Source organism: Lepisosteus platostomus, chromosome 12 (genome assembly GCF_059453375.1).
Source record: "Lepisosteus platostomus isolate fLepPlt1 chromosome 12, fLepPlt1.hap1, whole genome shotgun sequence".
Taxonomy (NCBI): Eukaryota; Metazoa; Chordata; class Actinopteri; order Semionotiformes; family Lepisosteidae; genus Lepisosteus; species Lepisosteus platostomus.
This window is the reverse complement of record NC_142622.1, coordinates 43,316,589-43,342,676: the sequence shown is the minus strand read 5'-3', so window position 1 is coordinate 43,342,676 and position 26,088 is coordinate 43,316,589. Positions and strand designations below refer to the sequence as shown.

General features: G+C 44.2%; 2 protein-coding genes across 4 annotated transcripts; both read right to left on the bottom strand.

Moving 5' to 3' along the window:
* Nucleotides 1–580: 580 nt before the first annotated feature.
* tmem42a (transmembrane protein 42a) lies at nucleotides 581–5,131 on the bottom strand. The gene is made up of 3 exons (XM_088602107.1): nucleotides 4,826–5,131; nucleotides 3,323–3,469; nucleotides 581–2,832 (listed from the first exon to the last, which is right to left on the bottom strand). Exons 1-3 carry the CDS (start codon nucleotides 5,003–5,005, stop codon nucleotides 2,689–2,691), a joined length of 471 nt encoding a protein of 156 aa, XP_088458233.1. The 5' UTR covers nucleotides 5,006–5,131; the 3' UTR covers nucleotides 581–2,688.
* A 356-nt stretch (nucleotides 5,132–5,487) lies between these two features.
* On the bottom strand, nucleotides 5,488–26,088 carry kif15 (kinesin family member 15). Of its 3 annotated transcripts, XR_015925776.1 has the most exons (36): nucleotides 25,924–26,088; nucleotides 24,990–25,017; nucleotides 24,353–24,539; nucleotides 23,672–23,748; nucleotides 23,088–23,125; nucleotides 22,760–22,857; nucleotides 22,250–22,429; nucleotides 21,854–22,063; nucleotides 21,252–21,377; nucleotides 20,816–20,938; nucleotides 20,071–20,221; nucleotides 19,686–19,777; nucleotides 18,376–18,585; nucleotides 17,748–17,925; nucleotides 17,325–17,466; nucleotides 16,876–17,017; nucleotides 16,568–16,765; nucleotides 16,285–16,392; nucleotides 15,780–15,885; nucleotides 15,309–15,474; nucleotides 14,872–15,022; nucleotides 14,326–14,411; nucleotides 14,115–14,193; nucleotides 13,938–14,024; nucleotides 13,709–13,813; nucleotides 13,150–13,272; nucleotides 11,917–12,063; nucleotides 11,319–11,411; nucleotides 11,044–11,208; nucleotides 10,373–10,461; nucleotides 9,819–9,888; nucleotides 9,231–9,268; nucleotides 8,858–8,990; nucleotides 7,890–7,927; nucleotides 7,382–7,513; nucleotides 5,488–6,927 (listed from the first exon to the last, which is right to left on the bottom strand). XR_015925776.1 is itself a non-coding variant. In XM_088602099.1 (35 exons), exons 1-35 carry the CDS (start codon nucleotides 25,940–25,942, stop codon nucleotides 6,856–6,858), a joined length of 4,146 nt encoding a protein of 1,381 aa, XP_088458225.1. In that variant the 5' UTR covers nucleotides 25,943–26,087; the 3' UTR covers nucleotides 5,488–6,855. The 3 variants fall into 3 exon arrangements, 2 of the variants coding, with proteins under 2 accessions (XP_088458225.1, XP_088458224.1); XM_088602099.1 differs by lacking the exon at nucleotides 7,890–7,927 and having other exon boundaries at nucleotides 9,819–9,885; nucleotides 25,924–26,087; XM_088602098.1 differs by lacking the exon at nucleotides 7,890–7,927 and having other exon boundaries at nucleotides 25,924–26,086.

Below are 26,088 nucleotides of genomic sequence, written 5' to 3'. Positions count from 1 at the left end.
CTCGTTTTGTGTCTCAGTCTAATTACTCCCAATAAGGTCAATTAAGCATTTACGATCAGCAGTGAAATAAAAAACACCCAGATCTGTTTGTCTTAGTATGGAAAAAAACTCCAAATGATGCACACGACATATTTCAAGGTTGCAAAACCCGTGGTTAAGAGACGAAGTATCAAGTACTAAGTCTGTGCATATTTTTGTCCATACGCAGTATCAATTTCTGCAATGTCTTGTAAAATGCGTATCCATATTACATTGTTTTATTGTCGTATTTGTTTTCTAAGTTATAATATTGACTTTGGAAAGCAGTTTCAAACTTGCAGGAGAGAGTTTGTGTCTTTCATTTGTTCAGGGGTGTAACACTGCTACAGTATTATTCTCCAGTTTTGACTCCCGATACTAAAAAAGGGCAGAGAACTGGTCAAACTTGATTTCTGAGAGAACAAAGCCACTTTTTTCATATTCCAGTCACACTCTTTGGATGTTCTAGCACAGAGGTCTCAACTCTTTGCACTTTGTTTCTGACAGGTTTTCTTCAACACGTTGAATTGTACTGTCAAAACAAGAGAAACCACCCATCAAATGATTCTCAAACGTATGTTTATTTAAGTGTCTGCACCAGATTCTTCCTTTCTTAAACAGAATGAAATGTCCCCTTTAATAGGTCATTTTAAAAATTACTTAAAAAAATACATATATTTACATTTTACAAATGTATGTATTAAACAGGTTCCACATAAGTAATTAAAGGGTTTGGCATAACTTAAACTGAACCTTCCACCCCTTTAACAAATATTATTTTTTAAACAAAGGTGTTAATCTATTATGTTTCTTTACTGGGACCATTGTATTTTTAGGTTCAAGTGTAACAGCAGCGATGATTCTCAGACCACACTACACACAGAAAAGGTGTTGTTCGTTGCATTAATGTTATTTTTTGAAATTCTGCCATTGGGTGTGATTAGGGTATGGCAATTACACACAACTTGTGAGGGAGCATACTAAGCCTTGAGAAAACATTCAACCAGCCAATATGTTCCTTTTCTTCCAAGCAGAGCAGAGTGCCAATCAACCATGCGAGATTCTTAATTTGGAAGACAAAGTCAAAGGTCTTATATTGCCTTAAACACGAAACATTGAAAATATTTTTTTACATCTAGAGACTCTTACAATATAATGTACACTTCATAAACTAGACTTTTTAAACAGACAAAGTCACAGAGAGCTGTACAGCTAACCACCAAAACATGTTTTCAAGGGTCACAGAACAAGGTTAATGTAACGAGAGGGAAATGCAATACAGTAAAGACTAAAGCCTTTTCCGGCTGTTCCAAACCTTCGACTGTGATGCTTTAGATGCAGGTTACATCAATGTAGCATTAACACCAGATTCATTCTGCATGCTAGGCGAAATAGCTTAGGTAGAAATGTTACTTAGGGAAATCGTAGAATATATCTGTGATAACATTTATTTGCAAAAATATAAGAGACCCTGCAGTGCGAGGCTCTGTATGTATACATAGGGGACAGAAAAACTGGAAACGTCTGGGTAAGTGAAGGACACCAAGTACACTGAAACAAGGGCTGCCACACAGGTGTAGCTCATGCATTAATGAAGCCAATAACATCCCAGCATGCTCAGGGCCATGTATAAATATGGCGGACCGGCCCGGTTACACCTCGCATGGCTACGACAGGGGACGCCGGCGCCTTTGAAACAGGCATGAGCCCATTTGACTTTTTGGTTGAACGATGGTGCCGCATCCCTCCCGCACAATTGCTGACGCTGGTACACTCTATACCCCAGTATACAGACATGGTGGCCTAAGACCCTGTTTAGCGACTTTACATCGGTAAAGATTCCAGTTTCGTGTCCAGGACATGTAGTAGTTCACTTTAAATGCTGGAGTGCCGCATCATCAGTGCTCATACGGTCATGGAGGATGGTGTGCATTGTCTCCATAGCTGGAAACTGGAGAGAGAAATCTTTCCGATCAATCTGGGAAGAGACAGCTGGGTCAGGACAGTTACAAAAGGAAAGTAGGCTTTTTCAGTAACTATCTATCAAGTTTAAGTTTTGTCCTTTTATTGCATGCTTATATATATAAAAAAAACATCTTACTAAGCAAAACAACGTTTGTTTCGACTTTATGTTCATTTCCGTGAAAGCAGACACAGAAACGAAGCCCTGCTCACCCCTTCACAGTGTTTTGGGATAAAGGTCTCGGAGAGCTCAGCATGCATGAGAAAGATTATGACGGAGTCATGCCCGACTACCAGCAGCGCTGTTAGCCAGCTGACAACCAGTACAAAACCTGACGGGTGATTATAAAGTTGGTCCCTTTCCAAACCGGCAAATCTGATCCACCCAGTTTGCATCCATAAGCGCATCCGAGGACGACCGTGAATGTAAAGCAGATGAACTGGCCCACGCACGCCAGTTACCAACACCGACTGGCACAGCACCACGGTCACACAGCCAGCCAAACGTTTACAGTGGACGAAACCTACAGGTGCTTTCGTTTCGTAACAGACTATTAAGCTTTGTTGTCAAAAAGAAGGATGATATGCCCAATGCCTGTAGACGTGCAAGTAAAAAGGACCAATTTTATTATCTCTTGTGGCCGTTAGCAGTGACCGTTAAAAAGATTTCCATTTCCTTCGTAAAATGCCGATGTCCTCCACCGCCCTTCACTCGTCCTTCTGGACTGGGGCCGGTCCTGGGGGGCGGGGAGCCGCCCGGTGAAGCACCAGGAGCCCTGAGAGAGTGAGAGAGATCCCCACCCACCACAGCACGGCGTGGGTCTCCCCAAAGATGAGCTGCCCTAAGAAAGCCTGCAAGCAGAAGGAAAGGAGAACAGCCCCTTGAAAACACAGGTCCACCAGCCGCACACAGCCACAGAACACCCTGTGTACCTGGTCCTCTTCAGCACTTCCACCTTGCTGGGAGAGCAGGTTCAGTAAAGTAGAAACTAAGTCTTACAGAACCAGGCAGAAATCAAAACCCCAGATTTCTTATATGAATACAGCGCTTCATCTTCAAAAGCTGTTACATATTTTTTTAAGGTGACATTTTCTTTAAAAAAAAAAAAACCCCAGCAGTTTATTTTTTGAAGAAGGATTTTCGGACACAGGCTTTAAATCGCAGTCTGACCTACAAACTCTGGCCTAGATCCTAGCCAGCAGCAGAGCCTGCTGCGACGCTGAACTACAGACCTCGCGTGGGGCAGTGCTGTGAGCAAGACCCGGGTCTGCCTCAGGCTGGTCCTGCACAACCCCCACACACACACAGCCCGCGAAGGAAACGCACCCGGAGTCCACTTACTGAAGATATGAAATTGGAAGCGGTGGTGGTCAGAGTGGCTCTGGCAGAAGAGGAAGAGTACCTGAGCGCTTTGGCGAAGAAGGTCCACATCACGGCGTTGCAGGTGAAGAGCAGCCCACCACACACCAGCCGCAGGGGAATGTGAAGCTGAAAGACAGGGGCACGTCCTCAGCGCCGAACTCGCCACCGCGCAGACCGAGGGCAGGAAGGCCTCGGTGTTCAGATTTTTTTTCCCCCCATTAGAAAACAACCCAATGCACAAGAATGGGTAAAAGTGAGAGGGGGGGGGGCATCAGGGAACCTGTTAAAGACACTGCTGGCTTCCTGGTGGCATCCCTAACCAGTGTACTCAGCTACTCAGCTTAGCAGGGTGCCCTGGAAAGGAAGGTGAAGGCAGTAACAGCTGTTGCACTTCTGAATGATGGACTGCACTGTACTCGAAGGGATATGTAACCTTCACCTGGTCTGGGCCTCTCTGCCACTTCAGCCCCGATTTGCTTCACAAGCTCTTTGGCTTGAAAGTCTCAAATATTGGAGATAACACACCAAGACATGTCGAAACGAAACCATTTTGATTACACACGGACTGAGAGCACACGACTGCTTTCACAACGTTCACACTTCTTTTGGAGCAGATACAGGGCTGTGGAGGCAAAGGGGGTTGAATATTCACGTCATTCGACATTTTGTCGTTTTCTTTGAACACCTCATTTACACTCGAGCAACATTTCTTTAGCTTTATCCGTTTGATGCGGACTGTGCGGCTTCCAAGTCTAAACTTCTATTTGAAAGCTGAAAGTTTCATGACTGTAATCTCAGGCAGCAGCAAAATGTGTAAACTTGGAAAGACTTGAAGTTTTTTTCTCGATTCGTTCTATTATTAGATCGGATTTATGCAACGTTTAATGCTTATTTCGATTAATTTCGTTACTATTAGACATCGTCATAAATTTATACATAAATGACAAAGTCTGAAGTAAGACGAAGGTCTTTTTTTCAGGGATTTGCCGTGTACCCCGAATTCACCACGCACCTCGACTGAAACGCAGATTCAGCCTGGTTTACAGTACATCACCCACTTACTCGACTGAGCAAAAGTACGAACGGATAAAAAGCTGCCAGCGTGTGTTTGTGTTTACTTTGCCAATCTCTGCGGACGAGAATCGGATTATTTTCAAATGAAAAGGGGGCTGAAGAAGCTGCCCGGGACGAGCTATGCACGTTTCCCTTCCTTGCCACACGTACAGTACGATGACCATCATGTACGACGTAATAGCGCCGCGCACAGGGCTGACTTGTGCGGGACTCGGCGTGCACCTGCTACTGTGAGCAGAGCCGCCGCAGCCTGTCCTACAGGACGCACTGGGCGCCAGTCCATCGCGGGGTCAGCGACTGGGAAGCCGCTGGACCCAGGCTCAGGCTGCCCGTTTCGAGCGTCATTTGTCCTCGGCGGCTGCGAGCCGACGTTGCCCTCCGAGACAGACCGCCACAGGGCCACCTTACCCAGTCGCAGGCTGTGGTGTCGTCCGCCCTCCTGAAGTGCCTCTCATCTCCGCCCCACGTTTTGAGCCCCGTTTCACAGACCCCCTTGAGGTAGTCGGCTCCCAGGGACAGCTTCGCAGACGAGGAGGCCACGGCCCCCAGGAACCCTGCCAGCAATGCATAGATGACGCCAGGGAACATCTTCTACGTTAGTGAAATTAACAACATTTAAGGTGCTCCTCACTCTGTCACATTTTGATGTGCTGTTTGGTTGCAGTCACGTCTCGACATTTCCTACTCGTGTCACCCCGGACAGGTTAGCCAATCACAGCTCTGCACGGCTGCAGGCACGCCCCCCCCCTCCCCGTACGGCACACGTGACTGCGATGCAAGACTTTGAATTCTGGGAACTGTAGTTTTCCCCCCACTTTGTTAAATTGTTTCTGTAGAGTACCACCGACTATTCTTATAATGTATGTATACATTATTTCTTTAGAAGTTACTTAATGTTGTAGATTTTGTTAAGACTTATAAATAAAGCATTACAAAATAAAGTTTTTCAATTTGTTTCCTATTGCTATTTTTTTCATCTCCGAAGTTGCTTTCTTGTAATATTCAGAGAAATTCAAAACTCCTTCCTTACATTATACTGAGGAATAAGAAGAAATACGAGGAGCGAGGAAAACCTTTTACCATTTTATTAACAAAACATATCCAGGCAAAAAAAATAGTAATTGTACCACATCGTGGAAGATACAATAACTGTCAGCAGCTAAGCCATAAGTAATGTAGCAGATTTTATTACGCTTCACCTACAACCACGGGAAAAAGGGAAGAGGAAGAGAAAAATCTAAATAAAATCAAAATCCAACAAAAGACTGCAGCACGCCAGACTACACACAGAAAATAATCACAGACAATTACACTGTAATGATGTGAACAGAAACATATTTACAAAGTACCCTAGGCATTACACACAGATACCCAGGGCAGTACGTTTGACCATGGAATGGGACTTTCAGGGACGAAAATGCATATTGCACCTAAGAGAAAACAGGCGCTATGAGATCTCTGGAGTCATATCTGATCTCTTTAAAACGGGGTCTCTCGAACCTCATCTTAGGAACCTCAGTCTTCAGAGTTTTATGCCGGAGGAGCTGTTACTTCACTGATTTCCTAATGGCCGGTCTATTTAAAGACCCTCCAAACAAAAGATTTCGGGTTCCTAATCTTTGCAACAGTCGCCAGCCATTCGGACAGATGCTAGTTTTGCTCATTAATGTCAGCGACGTTAACGATGCGTTAGGAGGTCATGCGACACACGAGCCAGAAATCCCACGTCTGGTAAGCCTGGTTTGCATCAGTTTCCCTCAATATTCACATGCTTTCTTCCCATAAAACAAGAAAGAGTGGAGAGTCTCAAAACCAAAAAATTTCTCTGTCTGCCTCCATCAACAATATATCTATATATTTTGGAAAGTTCTGAGTGCTACGCAACTCAATTCCACTAACCAGATATTTCATAACGCATGAGACTGTAAAATAAAAACAAGCACTCCCTAACGGTAAACGTTGACAAAAATTCACATGAAAGTCAGCTGCCTATAGAGAGATTCCATCCAGATTAACTGAAAATCGAACCTCCAATTCAACGGAATTCATTGTGAAGCGATGTCTTCGTTTTTTCTCATTAAATCCAGCAATGAACAGGTTTAATACATTTTAAAATACATTTTTTGTTACCTCAAAGCACCAAATCACAGATTTTTAGTATATGTTTGTTTCAACTGATTTCAAAGTATTTTGATGTTCAAAAGTCCTGACACTAATTTGGTGATTTGTAATAATTTTGCTGAATAACTGCTAAAGAAAAATAATTTAGCTACAAAACCAGGGAAAATGTAGCATTAGTAAATTCACACGCTTTACAACATTTCTAATCAGATAAAATGTACAGCAAATGTGTGATGTATTTGTTTAACCGCATTTCTAAAGGGAATCCGATATCTTACAAAACAGTTGGACTGTCGACACAAAATAAACTCATGTTTTCATGTAGAAACTTGGATTTTTTTGCAGCTCTCCTTTAGGTTGAAGTTTTCCAACCGCAGTTTTTCATTGTCCTGAAAAAATAAATCAAATCTTTAATATTCACTTCTATTTCATGCAGAAGAAAGCAGTGGAATGATGACAAAAAGGATTGCAACATGATATAAAACACTTAAGTCATAATAAAAAGTACTTGGCTCAAGAACCCCAAGGTCTCAAATGGTAATATTTGCTGCTTCCACTTACTGATGGAATCACACAGAAAACTTCTATAGATTTACTTAAGAAGCAGTGTGTGCATCATAGACTGGAGCTACTGTTGGAGACTAATGGAGACTGTTACTACTTGAAACAATAAAAGTATATTTTATCTCAACAATCCGGTCCTCTCTCCTCTGTAGATTTTAATGTCCCCATCACTGATTATACTTTTAAACTCCACATAATGTATAAAGTGACTGCTGTACATGAACTGCAAATATAACAACTGCTGACTAAAATACCACACCACATTAAACAGAAAAATACCTCAATGAGTTTGGTGTTTTCCTTTTTGAGTTTGACCAGGTACTGAATTTTTTGGTTGAGGTTCTGATGTCCCACTAGTTTTCCATTCTCTTCAGCCAAAAAGTCAACTTGTTTCCTCAGGACATCCACCTCCTGCAACACAAAAGGAAGCTGTGAATTGGTCCCACGTGCTTTTTGGCCTCCTCCTTCTAATACAGTAGCGTGTACAATCTGCCTTTGAAGAATGGATACAACTAGATCATTTTCACTCTGGAAGTTGTATCCAGAAATTGTGTGGATGGCTCCCATGCTAAAATAAAAAATGTTTCTCCCAGAACCCTAAATAGCTTCTATGATGGCAACATGGACAATTCTGACACCAACACAGACTTTCAAGACAAGATTGCTGAAGCTTGTTACATTAATTACAGTTTATACTCTGGCAAATATTGTATAATCACATGTATTTCCAGCCCTGCACATCATTAATATTACTCTTATTCGAAATTCAAAAAGTTAAAAGTGATACCTTGAATGAAATGTCAATATTTTCCCTGGTCCCAGATCCTGCATAAAAGATGCAGATGTTCTGATAGATGAAATTTCCTTAGCCTTTTTATTATTCTTTCAATGAGAAAGACCAGCACACAAAAACAATTGGCCACCTTTTCAGGAATTTCCTGGGATTCACAGATAACTTTAAAACCGTGTCTGGGGAACTTTCAAGTTTACTGTTCTGAGAGTGAAAATTTAATTTACGTCTAGTACTAATCTGTTGGAGAACATGAAACAGTTTACAATGCCCTGTCTTGGGAGTCCCAGATGGAACAGAACCTTGAAACATCTGAGAAAATAATTCACTAATTCCAAATTGAACATTCAATGTCCCTGCCAGGTACAAGAACAGAGAAAATTTCAAAAATAATTTTTGATCATAATGTCTGCATCTTAAATCAGAAACACTGAAATCCAACAGGAGAATCAACCCTATAGATAAAATCGAATTCTATGGCAGGTAAAAAATAATCACTCCTTTCCCTTTAAGGGAAAGAGGAAGTATTATTACTGGAAAACAAATCCCCTTAAAAAATGACATTTTGTTTTATGATCTGACCATACTGATAGACTGACAATGCTGTTAGGATAAGCTATGGATCAAAGTCAGAGTAAACCTATACTGGAATTATTCACACGTCTGCTTTCGCATGAGTGAACAACTCTCAGTCCTCTGTCGACAAAAAACCCAGCTCACCCGTCACCTGTACAGCTAGGAAAAGTCTGGACAAGCTGATTTTTTCCCTCAAAGCTAATGGGATACAAAAAGTTTGGTAACAGGTGGACAAGCAATCATTTTACATTAAGCACCATGGATTACATACAATTTTGACAGACTGGGATGGACATATTTTTTAAAAATGATCCGGGGAAATGTCAAAATGAGCTGGAAAAGTATTCAAAGTGAAAAATTCCAATTCAGAACTGCAAATGCCATTTTACCTTTGCAAGTTTTTCGTGGTCTAAATCTTTCTCTCTCAGTTCTTTAAGCTCGATGGACCGGTCTCTCAGCTCGCTTGTCATCTGCTGGATGCAAGTCTCTGCGCTGGACAGGGTGGCTGAAGTTCTCTGCAAACTTTAACAATAACCGTACAGCTCTTTAAGAAAAATCGTACGCATTCGTGCATTTCGCACACTAATGCTAAATTTAAAAAAAGATATTCAAATAGAATGCATTTATTGTACATTTATGGCAGTCGCTTGTAAGATAAAATGTGAAGATTAAAGTGGTCTGTACGCAAGTACAACTATATATAAAATTGACAAAAAAAATAAATCAGTGACGATAGAGTTAGGGAAATCCAAAAATGCTTACTCTACTTCAAGTTCAGAGAGCTTCGTCATCGCAGCAACCTGTTGGGAGCAAAACGATGGGAACAGTGAGAGAAGAAACATTAAAACAAGGGTATTAAGGGTAAAAATTCCTTTTGACTAAATATTTTACGATTTACATGAAAAAGGAATAAGAAATGAGGAGTGGGTATAAATCTAATAAAAACACATTTTGTGAGGAAAATGTTTCTTAAATTAATGCTCCATTCTCTACTTTTGGGCAGTAAGTCAAATAATGCTGTTTTGTATCATATGGAGATTGTTATACCATATTTCCAAACAGATTAAAATTTCAGGGGTAAAAGCATTTATTCCACACGGTGGCTATTACAAGATAATATTATGAGGTTATTGTCTCTATAATGTTAACTTTTTAAAGAAAATGTTCCTGAAACATGACAAAAAAAAAATTATCATCTAGTTTGACCTTCATGGACTAAACAAATTTTGGAATGTTTTGCATAAGACATTTACCAAAATCCTAAAATAAAGCTAATGAACAGAACCATATCTGTCGCCTAGGGATCCTATGTACTCAAGTGCGAAAGAAAATAAACGTTTGAACACAAACCCTTGCTTTTCTTTCCTCCTTTAGTTCTTTCATGACCGCTTCATGACTGTTCCCATCCTTCTCCACACTGCTAATTAAAAGGTTGGTTTGATCATAGCATTAAAAACAAAAGTCAAGACAAAGACAGTACAACCTCCAGCAAACAGACAAAACAAAAACAAATTCAGCTATCAAAGAGGGGCAAATTGAATCGAGATCACCGCCCTCCTGTTGGACATCACAGGATTTTGAGGAATAACAATGACATTAAAAGGGCTTTAGGCCAATCATGACCCACATAACAGATTCTCTAGGTAATGTATTAAGTGTATATTTCAGGTATGGAGGAATCTGTTCAGTGGTGATAGTTTTGATGTTTTTCATTTTCATGGGTCAAAAAGGATGCAAGTTATGATCTACTTCTTGTCCTTCCATAAAAATTGAAAGCAAGAAAAGCAACACGATTTTGAATCGATATGGAGTATCATTATCAGCAGATTCTTACAGAACTTCAATATGTTTATGGCACTGCTCCTGAAATGGCACATGAACAGAACAGAGGAACTCCAACTTACCTGCCACAGTTCTGGGCCATTTGGTTCTGCAAGGTGTAGCACTGATCTGTCAGTTCGAGACGCAAATTTTCTTTTTCACAGAGCTGGGCCTTCAACACAAAAGAATTACAACTGTTTTTTTTTGCTTCACATGTCATATTCAAGCCAATGCAATATATTTTTTGGCACACTTTTTCCCAGAATACATTTGTACAGTACTTTACCGACACAATGAGTGAAGTATGGTATCGCTGAGCGCAGCACAACAGCTGTAACACGAGGCTTCACCACTACTGCTCACTGCTGCTGTTTAGTGGAAGAGGCTGGGATTACCACATTTGGTGGCAGTGTTGGGATTCAGACCCACGCCCCTGAAGAGACTGGAGCCTCAATCCAGAGTCTTCAGGGGCGTTTGGATGGTCTATCACCATTGGCTTGTGTAACCTCTCTAGGCTCCGAAAGCGTATCGGTGGTCCCCTTTTAGAGAAGCCTACTCAGTCCCCCAAAAAACAATCCACCCCAGAGGCAATAGTCAGCGCAAAATCATCAGTACCTCTTCTGCTGTGGAACAACTCGAAGGCTACTTTCACATGCAGAAAAGTCTTCTAGGAGATGGAATTATAGGAACAACACTGTACATAACATACAGATTGATTCAGGGTTTGGGTTAAGAATCTTCAGCACGGGAGCACCTTGAGACGCAGGATTTCTTCATTCTGGGCTAATCTCTCGGCGCTGAACTCCTTCACCAGCATCTCCAGAGTGACAATGGAGGAGCGCCTGTTCTCCAGCTCCTGTTCCTGAGCCTCCAGCACTTTGGTCAAGTCCGTGCTGAAGCTGGAGGGCGTCTTTGGGGTCTGAGGAAATAAAGGCAGACAAAGTCTCTGATCCGCCGAATGCCTCCGCCCGCCGGCTTGTTTTAAAGCAAAGGAAGATGAGGGACGAGAGAACTGCGCGGACTGGGTACCTGTGTCTGAGCCAGCGGAGTGGCAGGAAGCACAGCCTTGTGATTCTGCTCGTTCGTGATTTTCGGGCTCTTCAGCTCATTTTTCTGCTTTAGCTGCGCGAGACAGAATTAAACAAAAACACCACCGCTTACACCACAGGAAAGGAAGGCAATCAATTATAATATAATAATGTTTATAATGTTTCTTTATTAACCCTATACAATTTCTTGCATTAGGAATTCGTCTTTTCGCATACCCCAGCTTTTCTCCATGGAGACACAGACACACAGGCAGGGAGAGAAGCTGGGGGTCAGAGCGCAGGGTCTGCCATTGTACGGCGCCCCTGGAGCAGCTGGGGTTAAGGGCCTTGCTCAGGGGCCCAACGGAGTAGGATTCCTCTGCCGGCTGCAGGATTTGAACCCTTAGCCACAGAGCCACCGCTCCGCCCATAATTAAGACGCCCAGTCACTAAACAGGAAGGTCCGAAACACCTTGAAGCCAAAACATGGCACTATGCAAGCCTACAGGTCTGCGGATGCTCATCAGTTGTGTTTCTCAAACAGCGTTTCCCAGCCACGGGACTGGTGACTAAGCAAGCCCGTACGGAGCAGCGGGTACCTGCTCTTGAAGCTCCTGGATGACGGCTGTGTACCCTGCAGCGGCGGCCTGAGCGGCCTGGAGGAGAGCCGTCTGCTCGTTGACCACCTTCGTCAGCTTCTCCACCTCCTCCGCGGCATGGGAGAGGTCCTCCTGCAGCAGCTCTTGCTACAGAGCACAGCAGAAACCAGGATTAATAATAATAATAATAATAATAATAATCGCTTAAACTTATATAGCGCTTTTCTGGACACTCCACTCAAAGCGCTTTACAGGTAATGGGGACTCCCCTCCACCACCACCAGTGTGCAGCATCCACCTGGATGATGCGACGGCAGCCATAGTGCGCCAGAACGCTCCCCACACACCAGCTACCAGTGGGGAGGAGAGCAGAGTAATGTAGCCAATTCATAGAAGGGGATTATTAGGAGGCCATGATTGGGAAGGGCCAATGGGAAATTTGGCCAGGACGCCGGGGTTACACCCCTACTCTTTTCGAGAAACGCCCTGGGATTTTTTATGACCACAGAGAGTCAGGACCTCGGTTTTACGTCTCATCTGAAGGACGGCGCCTGTTTACAGTATAGTGTCCCCGTCACTATACTGGGGCATTAGGACCCACACAGACTGCAGGGTGAGTGCCCCCTGCTGGCCCCACTAACACCTCTTCCAGCAGCAACCTCAGTTTTTCCCAGGAGTCTCCCATCCAGGTACTGACCAGGCTCACACCTGCTGAGCTTCAGTGGGCTGCCAGTTGTGAGTCGCAGAGTGATGTGGCTGCTGGCCAGGATTCCAGGAACCGGGTTGAACGCATGCGAGCAACCCTCACGGGGGACATTTTTACTTGGCAATTTTTTTAGATCCTTTTTATTTTTGGGTGAAGAAATTCCTTAGCACTTTGTATTGGACTAATTACACAAACCGACATAACTGGACTTTTCAGCTAAGAAAAACACTTGCTATTGGTGGACAGACACCTCTCGAACCAAACGTACGACAGTATGAATGGCAGAAACGGTCTTTCCTTCTTCTTTACAACGCTGATATCTCGGGGTTCATTACGCAATTCCAAATCTGCTACGGGTTTCACTGATAAATTGTATAAAAAAGGATATAACCTATGGATTATAACAACAAGGCAGGTGGACAGAAAGACAGCAGGCACAGGGTGGGTAAAGAATGTAAAATTCCATTAAAAAATAAGCCATTCAAGCTGGTTTGCTTCCTCGTGAGCAGGCACGGTCCGCCGCTCACCTCAATCTTGTCCGAGGACACCCTCCGCTCCATGGCTTCCCTGAGATCAATAACCTCCTTCTCGTGTCTCGCGATGAGCGCTCGGCTCTCCTCTCTCGCCGCCAAAGCTGCGCAGTACTTTTCCTGCCACGGAGGTGAACGCAATTAACGCGAACACCGCGTTAAAGAGAGACCAAAGAGAACGGCAAGCTCACATTTTACACCCTGTATCTAGTGTGTACGGCTTTTAATACCTAAAAATGTCTTAGCTGGCACTTCATCTTTCTTGTAATAAAAATTCAAAATCAAAAGAAATTAACTTTTTAAAATGTCTATTCCAAGCAAATCTCTATAACCGGTAAAGTACTTCTGGATCTGTCTGAGCTAGAAAATAAGAAGTGTAAGGTTTTGTGGGTACAATAGTTGGGAAGCTTGAGAACAGCACATGGTACAGTAACACAGCAACACCCACACTGGTGGAATGCCATGTCGTATTATTCTGTTTAAGGTTCGAACTGGACAGAAAATGAAGGTACATGCCTCCAATGGCAGAAAGGGACAATAAAATTAGCCTGGATACCTTGATATCCTCCAGTTCACTTGACAGCACAGCCAACATCTCATTTTTCTCATTGAGGGTGTTTCTCAGCTCCTGGGTCTGATTCAGGATATCGACTACAAATTCCTGCGCAAGAAAAGCACATGGTTTTTACAGTCAAAACTACATAGGACTCATTACATAAGAAGCGATTTATAATTGGACATTTTATGTCTGGGTTTAGTTCAGAAAAAAAAAAACTGATCTTTACTTTCTCCGTTTCACACTTCTTTTCCAATTCGGCCACGCTTGTGTTTGCTGCAGTAAGACTCTGCTTCAGACTGTGTAGCTCTGCAGTCTAAAAAGAGATGAAAATCAATTCACCAACAATCGCGTGGTACCACAGGTGTGGATTGAGGAATTCACTTCCATTTCATTTTAAACTTACCTGTTGCTCAGACTGCACAGTCAAACTGGAAATGTGTTTCTTTAAGTCAACATTCTCATCGAGGGCTCTTAAAAGCTCCCTAAAGAAAAAAGAAAAATCAAAAATGTTTATTGTATATAAAAAACAAAAGCAAACACTTAAAACAGGAAAACAAAACCAAAACAGGTTTAACACTAAGAGTGCAACCTTTTCCTTTGAAAAAGCAACTCACTTAGAAGTTGTCTCCTTATCTTCTTTGAGCTGGGATGTTAAATTGGAGTTCCGTTCCTTCTCAGTTTTCATGGATTCAAGCAGTTTCTAAAATGCAAAAATTACAGTAAAATAAAAACTTATCGTGTCTGTATTTAAGAAGTAAACACTAAAAAGAGTGTCTCTGTGGTCCTCATGAACACTCATACGTATCGTGAGCACGTTTGTTTTCTGCAGCTGGTGCAGGATATCATTTTGCACATCGGATTTTAGATGCTGATGATTCTTAGCATCATAGCTGTTGTGTTTTAGATTAACGCAACATAAAACGTTAAGAAAACACTCCAGCTGCACACACTGAAAGGACACAAGGCATCCAAGGCACGCCTGTCTCACTTGTGGGAAATGGAAACCTGGAGGGCTGGTCGAAACGGAGAGGAATGCCTTCAGGTTCAGCACAGAAAAGCCAATTAAACTTCGTCTTGCCCAACGCCTCCCCAAGGGGGGCGTTCCCCGGGATCTCTGGGGCGTAAGTGTACCCGACACGGAGCTGTAAAGCTGCTCTTACACTCAGCTCCGCCTGCAGCGCTGCGTTCTCTCGCTGGCTCTCGGCAACGCGCTGCTTGTGCTCCTCCGACTCGTACTTCATCACCTCCTGCAAGGTGTCGTGGGAATCCTGCAGGGAGCGGCGCTCTTCCAGGAGCTTCTCGTGCTCCAGCCTAGACGAGAGACACGGGAATCAGCCCCGCGGCACAAACACCGGGAAACACTTGAGATCTTCGAGGATTAAAAAAAAAAGCACACCGTCGTCCGTCACCTGAAAAAGAGTCAAAAGCGCAGTGCTGTTGCAGGTACAGCTCCCAGAATGCCCAGTTGTTTGCTACGGACATACCCAGTGAATTACTCAGTGTAGCCCGGAGCGGCTGGCTTTGAACGAACTCTCTCTGGTCCGGAGAGGCTCCAGGTCCCCCCCCCCGCCCCCCGGCGGCGCCAGCAGCTCCGTACCTGACGGTGTCCAGCTGCAGCTGCACGTGGATGAGGCCGCTGGACAGCTGGCTGAGCTCCAGCTCCTGCGCGCCCCGATACGAGCTGTACTCGGCCTTCACCGCCAGCAGCTCTCGGTCGGCCGAGTGCAGCACCAGCCGCAGGTCGTGGACTTCGCTCCTCAGCACTGAGGGGGAAACGCGGGGGACAGCCGGAGTCAGCCCCGGCACACATCCCGAGGACACGGTCGCAGTGAGGGGAGGGGGGGGGGAGTCAAAGACCCATTAAAATAACATTTCCGTAATAAACCAAAACGGAGCTCGGCATTCAAAAACCGACTAAAAAGTGCCAATAATTTCAATGCCTTAACCTTCCAGATCTACTAATTCCCTATTTTGAATCATTTAAATGACTATATAAAAAAATATTTTGATTTCCATAGGTGTAAAAATATAGTTATATATAGTTCCACGGGAAACAGAAAAAGATCACCGTCTGTCCTGGTCTTCTCCTCCCGCAGGTCCTTTTCCAGAGATGAAATGTGATCCTGAAGGTTTTGCTGTTCTTTGCTCCAGTTGCTCCTCTCAGATGACAACAGCTGAATAAAAACAGGACAGCCAAAACTCAAATCAACCCAAATTAGTCAGAGCTCCTGAACACGATAAGGAGGGATAATCTGGACCAACTCAGTCTGGAGTCCCTTGGGAACATTTAAATGGGTCTTTACATCAGTAACATAACTGCATTTTAAGTAGAGACAGTTTACAATGTTCAGAAATGTGCAGACCATTGCCAAACCCTTCAAAAAAGGTTTAAAGATCCAGTATTTGAGAGCATCATCTAACTCAAATAATCAGTATTTTTTAAAGAACAGTCTTATAATGTCAGCTATCATAAAGACTACCATTCAATGAGCAGCACCACAGAAATTGAGGACCGAGGAACTTGTTATCGTCCCCAGGAACACATGGTCTGGTAGCACCATGCCACTCCTTACCTCTTCCATTTTGTTCGAGTGTTCCTCCAGTTTACCGATTTGCTGCAAGAGCTTCCTGTTCTTAACCTCCTCTTCGTCCAGCTTGAGCTGAAGCGCACTGACCTGCTCCTTTAAAGACCAAAAAACATCTTGACATGCAGATCCAGTGATTTACACAGCTTGTAGGCCAAAGTGACATTCCTCCCATTGTCTTATCAGAACTGCAAATATTCTAAAAATCAAATCAGAATGCCAGAACATGAGAGAAGGAGCGAAAGCCGGAGTAAATATCCTCCTGTTCTACCTGCACCGTTTCCAGCTCTTCAGTGAGGGCCTCACAGGCCAGCTCGTTCATTTCGGGAGGGACGGGCTCATTGAGGATGTCATCCACTGGATCCTCAGCAGGCAGGCTCCTGGCACTCAGGTCCATCGAGTGGTCAGGACTGAAGTGTGGCACCAGACGGGATCTCAGGCAATAACCCCTGGTGGGTGTGGTCAGGTTCTGTAGCAGCGAGCAAAAGGACTTTTTAAAACCACTTACAAGGGTACTCTGCTTGTAACCATCACACCTTGCATATAAATGACCACATTTTGCACTCCTTGGCTCCTTACCTTGATGGTTTCAAAATGCTTTTTGTTCAGCTGGGAAACTTCTTGTCTTGTGTGAGCTTGTGTGGCCTCCAAAATATTCTCCAGGTGCTGGTTGGCCTTTTCAAGGTACTGCTTTTCCGACTCCATCTCCAAGAGCCTCTTCCTGTGGATACAAGAGGTCATTATAATTGGCAAAAGATTCATCGGCTCCTCTTTTCACTCCCGGTGTGACTGCAGCAGCCTTTACAGAGTATAAAACAAGATTTCAAGGACTTTGTAAGGAAGCTTGTGACAAACGGGAAAAGAACAGAGGAACTAGAATTCAGCACAGGATATTGATGCTAATAAAGACACTGGGTATTAGCACTTAAAGTATTACAAAACGGCACTCAGTAGCTCCTTGACGACATACTCCAGAAATGTGTTTTTGTTTCCAGAAATTTTAGCAGGACGACCAGTACTCGACTCACTTAGTCAGTTCTTTATATTCTTCATACGCTTGCACCGTCGTGGTCAGCTCTGCCTGTTTCTGCATCAGCTGGGCTCTCAGCCGCTCCACTGACACAGACGAGACGTTCTCGGCAGCAACGGGAGTCGAGAAGTGGGGTGGAACTGAAACACAGGCGGGACCAATTTAACGACGACGCAGCCAAGACAGAAAGGGGCAGGAGCCAGAGCTCAAAGTCGCTTCTGCAGCACGCCACTTCTAAAACAAGGGCTTCCTGAAAACCTCCCCGCGTTTCCCCCTCAGCTTCGAGCGCAAAAAAAAAACAAAGAATTTGAATCTAGTGAATTATCAACACTGAAAGAAACTGGCTCGCGACAAAACTGCACCAGACAGAATGCGGCCGGCGGAGTCGACGCCGCCCTGGGAGCCAGAGAGCATGCCGCACCTCCGGGGAGCTTCTCCGCAGCGCTGGCCTCCCGGAAAGCCTTCTCCAGCTCCGCCGCCACCTGGGCGCTCAGCTCCTGGGCTCTCTTCACCGGCTCCAGGGAGCGCAGCCTCTGGTTCTCCTCCCGCAGGCTGTGGTTCTCCACCGCGTATTTCGCCACCCTGGGGTGCTGCTCCACCTGGTCGGCACAGGCAACAGAACTTAGGAAAAGGGACCCAAGGGCTCGCACTGCTTGCTGCACCACCTCGAGGGCGTTCGCAGGGTACGGTCCAGGGTAAAACGACCACTGAAGCCTTCGTAGGAGCCTTTACGCTTGAGATGTATCTGAAGAGCAGGAACAGCACACAACGGATAAAAATGCTCCAGATCCGACATGGCAACGCTAGGTTCCGCGACTTTATTTAAAAGGACACCGTTGCGTGTGACGATATAATAGTTTGGAAAATTCTGTGCGGAGAACAAGATGGGTTATGCTACGACCCACATTCTTGTTCGTATCGCTGACGTGCACAAAAGGTAAGCAAGAAATTAAAGAGGAGAGCAGAACGGATCCTTTCCTGGGCAACACTGGCCTCCATCTGCTCAGGAAAAGATATCCTTGCCAAGAATCAAATCTTCTTCTGTGTACCTGTTCTCTTAGAATCTGAATCTCCTGCTTCAGCTGAGACACCATGGCCTCACTCTCCTGGCTAGACAGGCCTCCCTGCGATTCCTTCAGGCTCTTCTCCAAGCGGGAGATGTGATCCTCCCGGAACTTCAGGATCATCCGGTTGGACTGAATGAACTTTTCCTTCTTAGCCCACGTTTCTTCGAGCTGAGTCACTTTCTGAAGCAGGTTCTGCAGAAACAGATCACACTTCGTTATCACAAGTTATTACCAACATTTCTCTTTAAGTCACATTTTGCAAGTTATAATTTTGTAAAAAATCCTCTTAGGATATCTTTATAATAAATATTACCACTACACCCTCAAGAAATCTATGGGCTTGTCTCTGGACATTATTTTTTATTAGCGGCGTCTTCATTAACATTATTCTTTTTGCCCTACAGTGTCTGAAATTCAGAGTCGCAGTTTTTCGGCACTGATTACACGTGTTCTAATTCAGAAAGAAACTAACATAGCCCTTCAAGATAACATTTTGCTTTTTCGGTTTCAAGGTCAGGAGAGAGGCACTCTTCAGCGATCGGTGCCTAAGTCTCATTACAATAAAATAACAGTTCATTCATGAGCAAGAGATGAATTTTAATCCTGGCTAATTAACCAAATGATTTTTTCTCTGGAGATTCTGCTCGAGGCAAAAGGAAGGCGTTTTAAATTATCATTCTAAAGAGACATTCTTCATTTACAAGCCACGCTAAGCTACCAGAACTCCTCTGTTCCAGGAGCAGTACTTCGCCTATCCCTCAAATGGCAAAAGCTCCCATCTATCTCATTGCTGTTCAAGAAAATTCTGTTTCAAGTATTTCACAGGTATTTGTATTGGTCATTTGCAGGTCACCCCTAGTCCCTCTGAAGGAAGATGCTTTCACAGTACATTCAATTACTTTCTGTTCCTAATTTCCCACCAGGCACTGAGAATCATATCAGAGTCTCAATGCTTCTCAAAACAATGTGAGTACTCAATTACTGTTGCAAAACAGAATCCTTTACTTCGTGTGTTCACCCCCAGCCGTTTTATACCAAAACTACTTTAGTGTAAAAATTCCAACGGAAAAGCAAAATCAACAGAAAAGCAGGTGGCACAAAAAAATAGTAAAAACTGCTTTTAAAATTCTCTACTCAAAACATCTTGGATTCAAAAACTGATTTAAAATTCACACATCTATCGCCAACTGAGAAAACGTAATGATTATTGACCTGCAGTCAGGCGATTCAAATGAGGAATGTGCAAGAACATGACAATTAAAATACATGAAAAAAGTAAAAACGTACAATACCTTTTTTTCACTTTCACTTTTCTCCCACAGAAGCATGGCTTCTAAAAATCTGTGTTTGTGCTCATTTTCCGAAACACCGTTTTCAACAGGATCTATAAGGACATGTCACCAATTAGCAGTCACGTAGATGCGCTTTGTTTCATTAAACCAACCAGTTTCACTTCTAGACCGTGCCAGTGTAAATGCACTAATTTTAGACAGTGCCAAAAACAAATGAAGATGATCTTTTCTGGCACGTTCACTAGTGGGGGAAAAAAGCATAATGCAAGCTGAAACACGATCCTACTGCTTGTTGTTCGTGCTGTCCTGCGCAAACAAACGGTGTTTTGACAGCAGGCCAGCAGCGCCAGGCTGAGCAGCTCTGCGTTGCGAGAGACGTCCTTGCCTGTGGGGACGCTGTGCCCCTCGTGGTCAGGGCCTCCGTGAGCCCCAGCGGGGGTCTGGGCGGCCAAGGCCTGGGCCAGCTGCTCCTTCAGCTTCTTCACCTCGGCCTGCAGCTGCCTCACGTTCCCCTGCGTGTCCTCGTTGATCACCGCCTGCAAGCACAGCGCCACGCCAAGTACCCAATCAGAAAAAAAAACTAGCGGCTCCGCGTGCTGCTTTTAAATTCATCGCTCGCATATAAGAGCTGTTGATAAAACAAATCTATTTCTTAGCTTTCCGATATGAGATTCCAGCCTTCTCAGGAAAGACAATAGCTTCTAACTATGCTCAAGTCAATTCAAAGGCCTTCCTATTGCATTTGGCCCTGCTAAGATTGTGTCCAATTAAAGGATAGTCCCATCTTTGACTGTACTGAACTGTAGTAAATATCTAATCCACTTTAAAATTGAAAAGGTACAACTTCAAGCACAGTAGAAAGCGACAGGACTTGAGGGAAATAAGCCTTGGGTAAAAATAATAAAAAAATAATTAATCCGTTTTGAACTTTAGCCATACAAAACACAAGCTTTCCTTAAAGAAAAGGCTGCCTTGATATTGTTGCTGTAATTCACATTTTACATGTGAGAGTATCAAATGACACGCTGCAGAGGTGCCAGAGTAAAGTCTCAAGCCTCATATACTAATATACAGTCCGATGTGATCTGCTTCAAACACTATGGCCATGCACGTGATCCCACATTGCTAACCTTGTTCTTAATCAGCTTGGCTCTCTGGGCAAAGTGCAAAGTGGACAGGGTCTCCCCAAAGCACTTAGAACCAGGGTGCACGTTGGCAATAATGAAGGTCCTTGCGTTTCCTCCAAGAGAGTCCTGCAACAAGACATAAAGGAAACCTCTTTCTTTGCTATACGACGACCTTGTACTTTTCACCAGTAAACTGTGAAAGCATGATAAGAAGAACTGTGCAATAACATATTCCTGTGTGGTTCAATTCTATCAATCACAAGGAATGCCGGCTGTTAGCAATTTCATCACCAGTGTCACCAGCACGCAGTAAGATCCAACTCAATTACCCATCAGTGACCATAACCATCCTGTCACAAAAACGACGGAAACATTTCCAGACAGATAGGAATGAAACGAGCAGAAAGAAAAGAGGGGCGCTCGTGCGCCTGCGTCTCACCCGCAGCAGGAATGTCAGCTTGGAGTCCCTGTAGCAGATGTGCCGGCTCTTCCCGTTGGAGACGTCCACGAGCGCCATGATGACGTGGCCCAGGCAGCTGAGGGACCGGTTGATGCTCCCGGCCTCCTGAAACGGCCAGAGGCACGTGTGACACAGCACCCTGACACCCTGACCTTAACCCCTCAGCCTCTCCAAACCTATTTCTTTCAGGCTGGCAGGAAATAGACCCTCTGCAACTTACAGTAACTCTCACTCTGCGTTTGGGAAATCTCGCTCAGCCTAGAGAGACATTCCTATGCACCACTATATTGTTTGTCCAGATCCAAGTTTATTCCATAAAACACTCAACAGAAATGTCTAAAGCTAAAACCGATTACAATAAGAGCTGATATTTGCGGTACTACTGTATCTGAAGCAATAATACTGCTTCGAAGGGTATTCAGCCTGCTGTGCAAGAAGGTATTTGTCTTAAAAATAGAAATAACAGGTACTACTGCATTTTGTAGAAAAAAGCTATTGAACGTCCCACTTACTTTGTTTATTTGTTGTATAGTATGGTTTTAATCGGTGAAAAAAAAAAAACATCACAAAGTGGCAATAACCTTCAGTCTAGTCCCTTCTGCATGAGTGTCCTTCTGCCTCTCGGACCCAGCCAAGTCCACCAGGTTGAGCTGACTGCTTCTGATGTTCACGATCTCGTTGACCGTCTCCTTGGACTCGAGAGTGACGGTGAAAACGGCGTGGGATCGGGAAGACTCCCTGTTCATGGAGGTCGAGGCCACCCGGCGATTCCTCCATCCCGTCGACAGCACCTAGCAGCATCAAGGGGGAGAGAGCAGAGTCCTAATCATCTACGTACGAAAACAAAGGCAGCTCCAGCCTTGCACTGCATGCCAAAGCAAAGAAAGAGCCAGCATCAAAACGTCATCAACAGTAGATATGACAGAAAAAAAATCAAATTAAAAGCTGCTTTCAGTTGCAGAGCCTGATAAGATTACCTGATAAGCTTCCCCGGCAGAGGTAATAATCTTCTCAACCGCTCCATCAACAAATACGCCCTTCTTTATGTTCTCGCGCAGGAAGAGGCTCGCTGAGGCACTGTCCAGGAGGTCAAATATCTGCTCGTTGTAAATTTCGATGAAGGAGCACTTGCACAGAAAACTCTTCCCGTTACTGGACTGGAAAAAGAGGGACAGCCAGAGTCACTAGAGTAACCCGCCCTCGCATCGCCGGACGAGCGAGCGACCGCCCTCGTATCCCCGGACGAGCGAGCGACTGCCCCGCCCTCGTATCGCCGGACGAGCGAGCGCCCCACCCTCGTATCGCCGGACGAGCGAGCGCCCCACCCTCGTATCGCCGGACGAGCGAGGGACCGCCCTGTCCTTGTATGATGTAGCCATTCCTTCTCATTACTACTTTTCACAGCATGAAATGAAAATCTTTCAGAGTATGAATCAGACAGTGATACACCCTTCCATATCAAGAACACTTCTCAAAACTAGGCTCACTTTTTCAGCCTCTCTGTTGATGAGGAAAAACAGGTACTCAAAGCTCCGAGGAATGACTCCCCGCATGTCGTGTGTGAAGTTGTCAGACTCTGCAGGACCTAGGAATCAGGTAGCAAAAAAATTAAATTAGTGTAGGAATGTAACAAAATTAATGGAATGATCAGAAGCAGCATTAATAATTCAATGTTTTCTGATTAAATATTAAAACAGACACAGAACTACTTGCTAAAAGCGTTGGATGTACTTTAATGCCAATGATTGTCCTGTTCATCTGTAGCAAATTACAAACTGTTACGTCCAAGAAATAAAATTAAAACTCTTTCCTTACCCAGCATTGTAAATGTTTTTCCAGAACCGGTTTGTCCACTGTGAAGTCAAAATACATTATTGAAATTAAATGTATAAAACAAAATAAAAAATGCATGGCATGTGTACTGTAACAGGGATAAGCACAGGGCTATGAAATGTAAATTTGACCTCAACAATGTGCGTTTGTTATCAGAATGGTTTATATTGCATCTGCGTATATTGTTACCAGTCTCAGCGATACTGTAATGCATGCTATTATTAGTGAAGAGATATGGGTCTATATAGGTGTAAGCTTTCTTCTTTATTTGCAGAATCCTCTGTAAGCACTTTTACTGTTGAAAATAAACCTGGCAGGCTTGAATTCTGTGTCCCTCTCTATCATTGACACCACAGTGGCTCAGTCAATCAAACACTCTTTCTGTAACAGCCAGACCACAGAATTTGGGGGTCCCCGTTCTCTTAAAACACGAAGTGGCATAGCTGGAATAAATCCACCCCCTTTTTATTATTTAAAGCTGTAGCATAACTGCCACACATGCATCAATAAGCACTAATATATTCAAGGTTTTAGAACTATAACTATAAGGAAAGGACAGCACTTACTATGCAAATATGGTGCCATTGTAGCCATTTACACAGGACTCCACTATATTCTTTCCAACACTGGAGAAGACTGCCTCCTGCACAGAGACATGGAAAGGAAAGGCATTCAAGACACACCTCGTCAACAGATCGCTTGACAGTAGTGATGAAGCGCCTCAATGACAAAAGAAGAAAAATGATGCAAGAATCAAAAACGTTAATACTTCTTTCAAGCCAAAAGCGCCCTTTCACACAGTTTTGGGAGGGGAAACACGTCAAATGCCGACCGTGGTACTGTATTTACAGCAGGCTGACAACCGATTCCCCACGTCGGGCTGCCACACCTCGCAGGCCTGAGCACAGCAGCTCCAAGCTCGGGCTCTGGAACTCCAGAATTCACACTCTGGAGCAGGGAAAAAGGGATCCCGAGCAGATTACAAGACTGGGGGGAAACCTGGTAAAACCTTCACAGTGGTTTTGCCCAGGTGCGAGTCACAGAGACCAGACAGTGTGAAGAGGGGATTCTAAACTGGAGCCGGGTTCGGTGAGACACTTAATGGGATGAACAGTAAAAGAAATGAAGAAAAGTAAATAAAAAGGAAGGTGACAGACTGAAACACCACCGCCCAGACTAATAGCTGTTTTTTTTTCTGGTTAAACCCCTAAAAGGGATAACACAATGTATCCGTTTTCATGCCCTACCTGTGAAACATCCATATCAGCCACATGGTCGTACGTAAACACCCTTGGCTCAGGTTTTGAATGCAGGCGGATGGTGTTTGGCGAGGTGACCGTCAGGCACAAACTGGGATCTCCATCTGTCGACAGGCCAGTGCCCTGCGTCAGCGGCCGAACCCGCACAAACACCTTGATCGCATCTCCGTCGCCGCTGTTAACGACACCAGGCGTGCAGAGAAGACCATGAGGACCCACAGCCAGCGGCTCAGTCTTACAGTATGTCCCCGATACAAGAAGACTTTTCCAACGAACAAAAGGGGAGCTTCAAGAAAACAAGGCTAGTGTCTACAAATCCGTGTCAGTAATTTTTTTTTTTTATTTCCTCTATCACCTGCTGGGCAGAATTCAGAAAACGTTACAAACGGAAAGACGCTCGTCTGAGTGTTGAAGTCCGGGCATGGCCAGGTAGCTGGTTTTCTGCAGCTGAGAAGACTGTGAATCTCTGACTTCCACATAGACAGGCGAAAATAAACCCAACAGATCTCCCAGGAGCCACGACATGCCAGGTACAAGTCACATCGTTCGCAAATGTATGCCATCTAACACATTCCTAGATTACAGGTCATACTGAAAAGATTATGTCTGGACAGGTCATCCTCACCTTAAGTGCGCAGCGTCCCCAGAATCCCCTGGAAGAGAGAAAATAAACAAGAATCGCTACATCTCTACTCGTACAGTAGCATTTTAAATTAAAGAGAATACACTGCGGTTTCATCACCCTGAAAGACGCAGGTTATACAGGCAAAGGCTGTAGTTGGACGAAAAGCCGATTCATTTTTTTAGAGCTGTCACTAAAGCACCCTGAATTGAAAACGCAATATGCCCGTCTTTCTTTCGTTAGCGACCTCCCAAATCCCAAATATAAATCAGAGAGAGCATTTTTTGATGACATAAACGGCTACAACGCGGAGGGTGTTTACAAACGGGTCCATTTCCTTATTTGTTGTTTTCAGCCCTAGCAAAACTGCATTTTTTTTTTAAAAGAACGACCGGATCAAGCATGAATTTCAATCCACTTTCCTTCGCCAGCCTAACATATGTGTCTGCATTTAACACCTCTGCAATAAACTGTCAAATACTGACCGAGCACTTCGAGGGGCGAGCGGACCCTGTCGTGAAAGAGCGCAAGCCATATATTTTTAAAAAACACAAACGGTCTGGACATTCAAGATATCGGAGGGTGATCAATTTAATGTGATTGCACGTAGCTGCCCTGAATTGACTCTTAATAAAAATTCGCCTTTGATCCAGCGAAACCACGACACATCGAAATCCAGTGTTTGCCCGCTACTGAAACACCGCCGTCCTCTCGCCGATCTCACGGTAAACGCACAAACTGCTCAAACGAGTTACCACATACTGCAGAAAACGCAAGCCGTGCCGAAAGAGCTGTTGTTAAACGTGTTAAATGTCCCCCGTCTGTTTCTCGCTGCGGTCCGGCATCAGCACTCTCGCAGGCGATTACGAGCCTGTGTTTACAAGTCTGACAAAAACGTTACACGACCAAGCAAGCAATCTTTTTCAACCCACGTTACCTTTAATCCCAGTTCCCATGGCCAGCTACCTCAAGGGCTAGTAAAACAGTGAATTCTGCTTATGAAAAAAAATCATGAATTACTTTTACTTCAGCGATGCTATTTTAGAGAAATGGCGGAATTTCGAAATTGGCGCTTAACCTACAATTTCCTCCTGCCCCGTAT

Bases quoted from the DNA above. Each gene is read 5' to 3' on its own strand.
- tmem42a (XM_088602107.1), bottom strand. From the start codon at position 5,005: ATGTTCCCTGGCGTCATCTATGCATTGCTGGCAGGGTTCCTGGGGGCC. The intron at 3,470-4,825 runs GTAAGGTGGCCC...CCTGTCTTTCAG, and splicing joins ACACCACAGCCTGCGACTGG to CTTCACATTCCCCTGCGGCT. The intron at 2,833-3,322 runs GTAAGTGGACTC...TTCTGCTTGCAG, and splicing joins CTTCCAATTTCATATCTTCA to GCTTTCTTAGGGCAGCTCAT.
- kif15 (XM_088602098.1), bottom strand. The intron at 20,222-20,815 runs GTTAGCAATGTG...CTGTGCTTGCAG, and splicing joins CCAAGCTGATTAAGAACAAG to GCGGTGATCAACGAGGACAC. The intron at 15,023-15,308 runs GTACGGAGCTGC...TCTCTCGTCTAG, and splicing joins CTGCAGCTGGACACCGTCAG to GCTGGAGCACGAGAAGCTCC.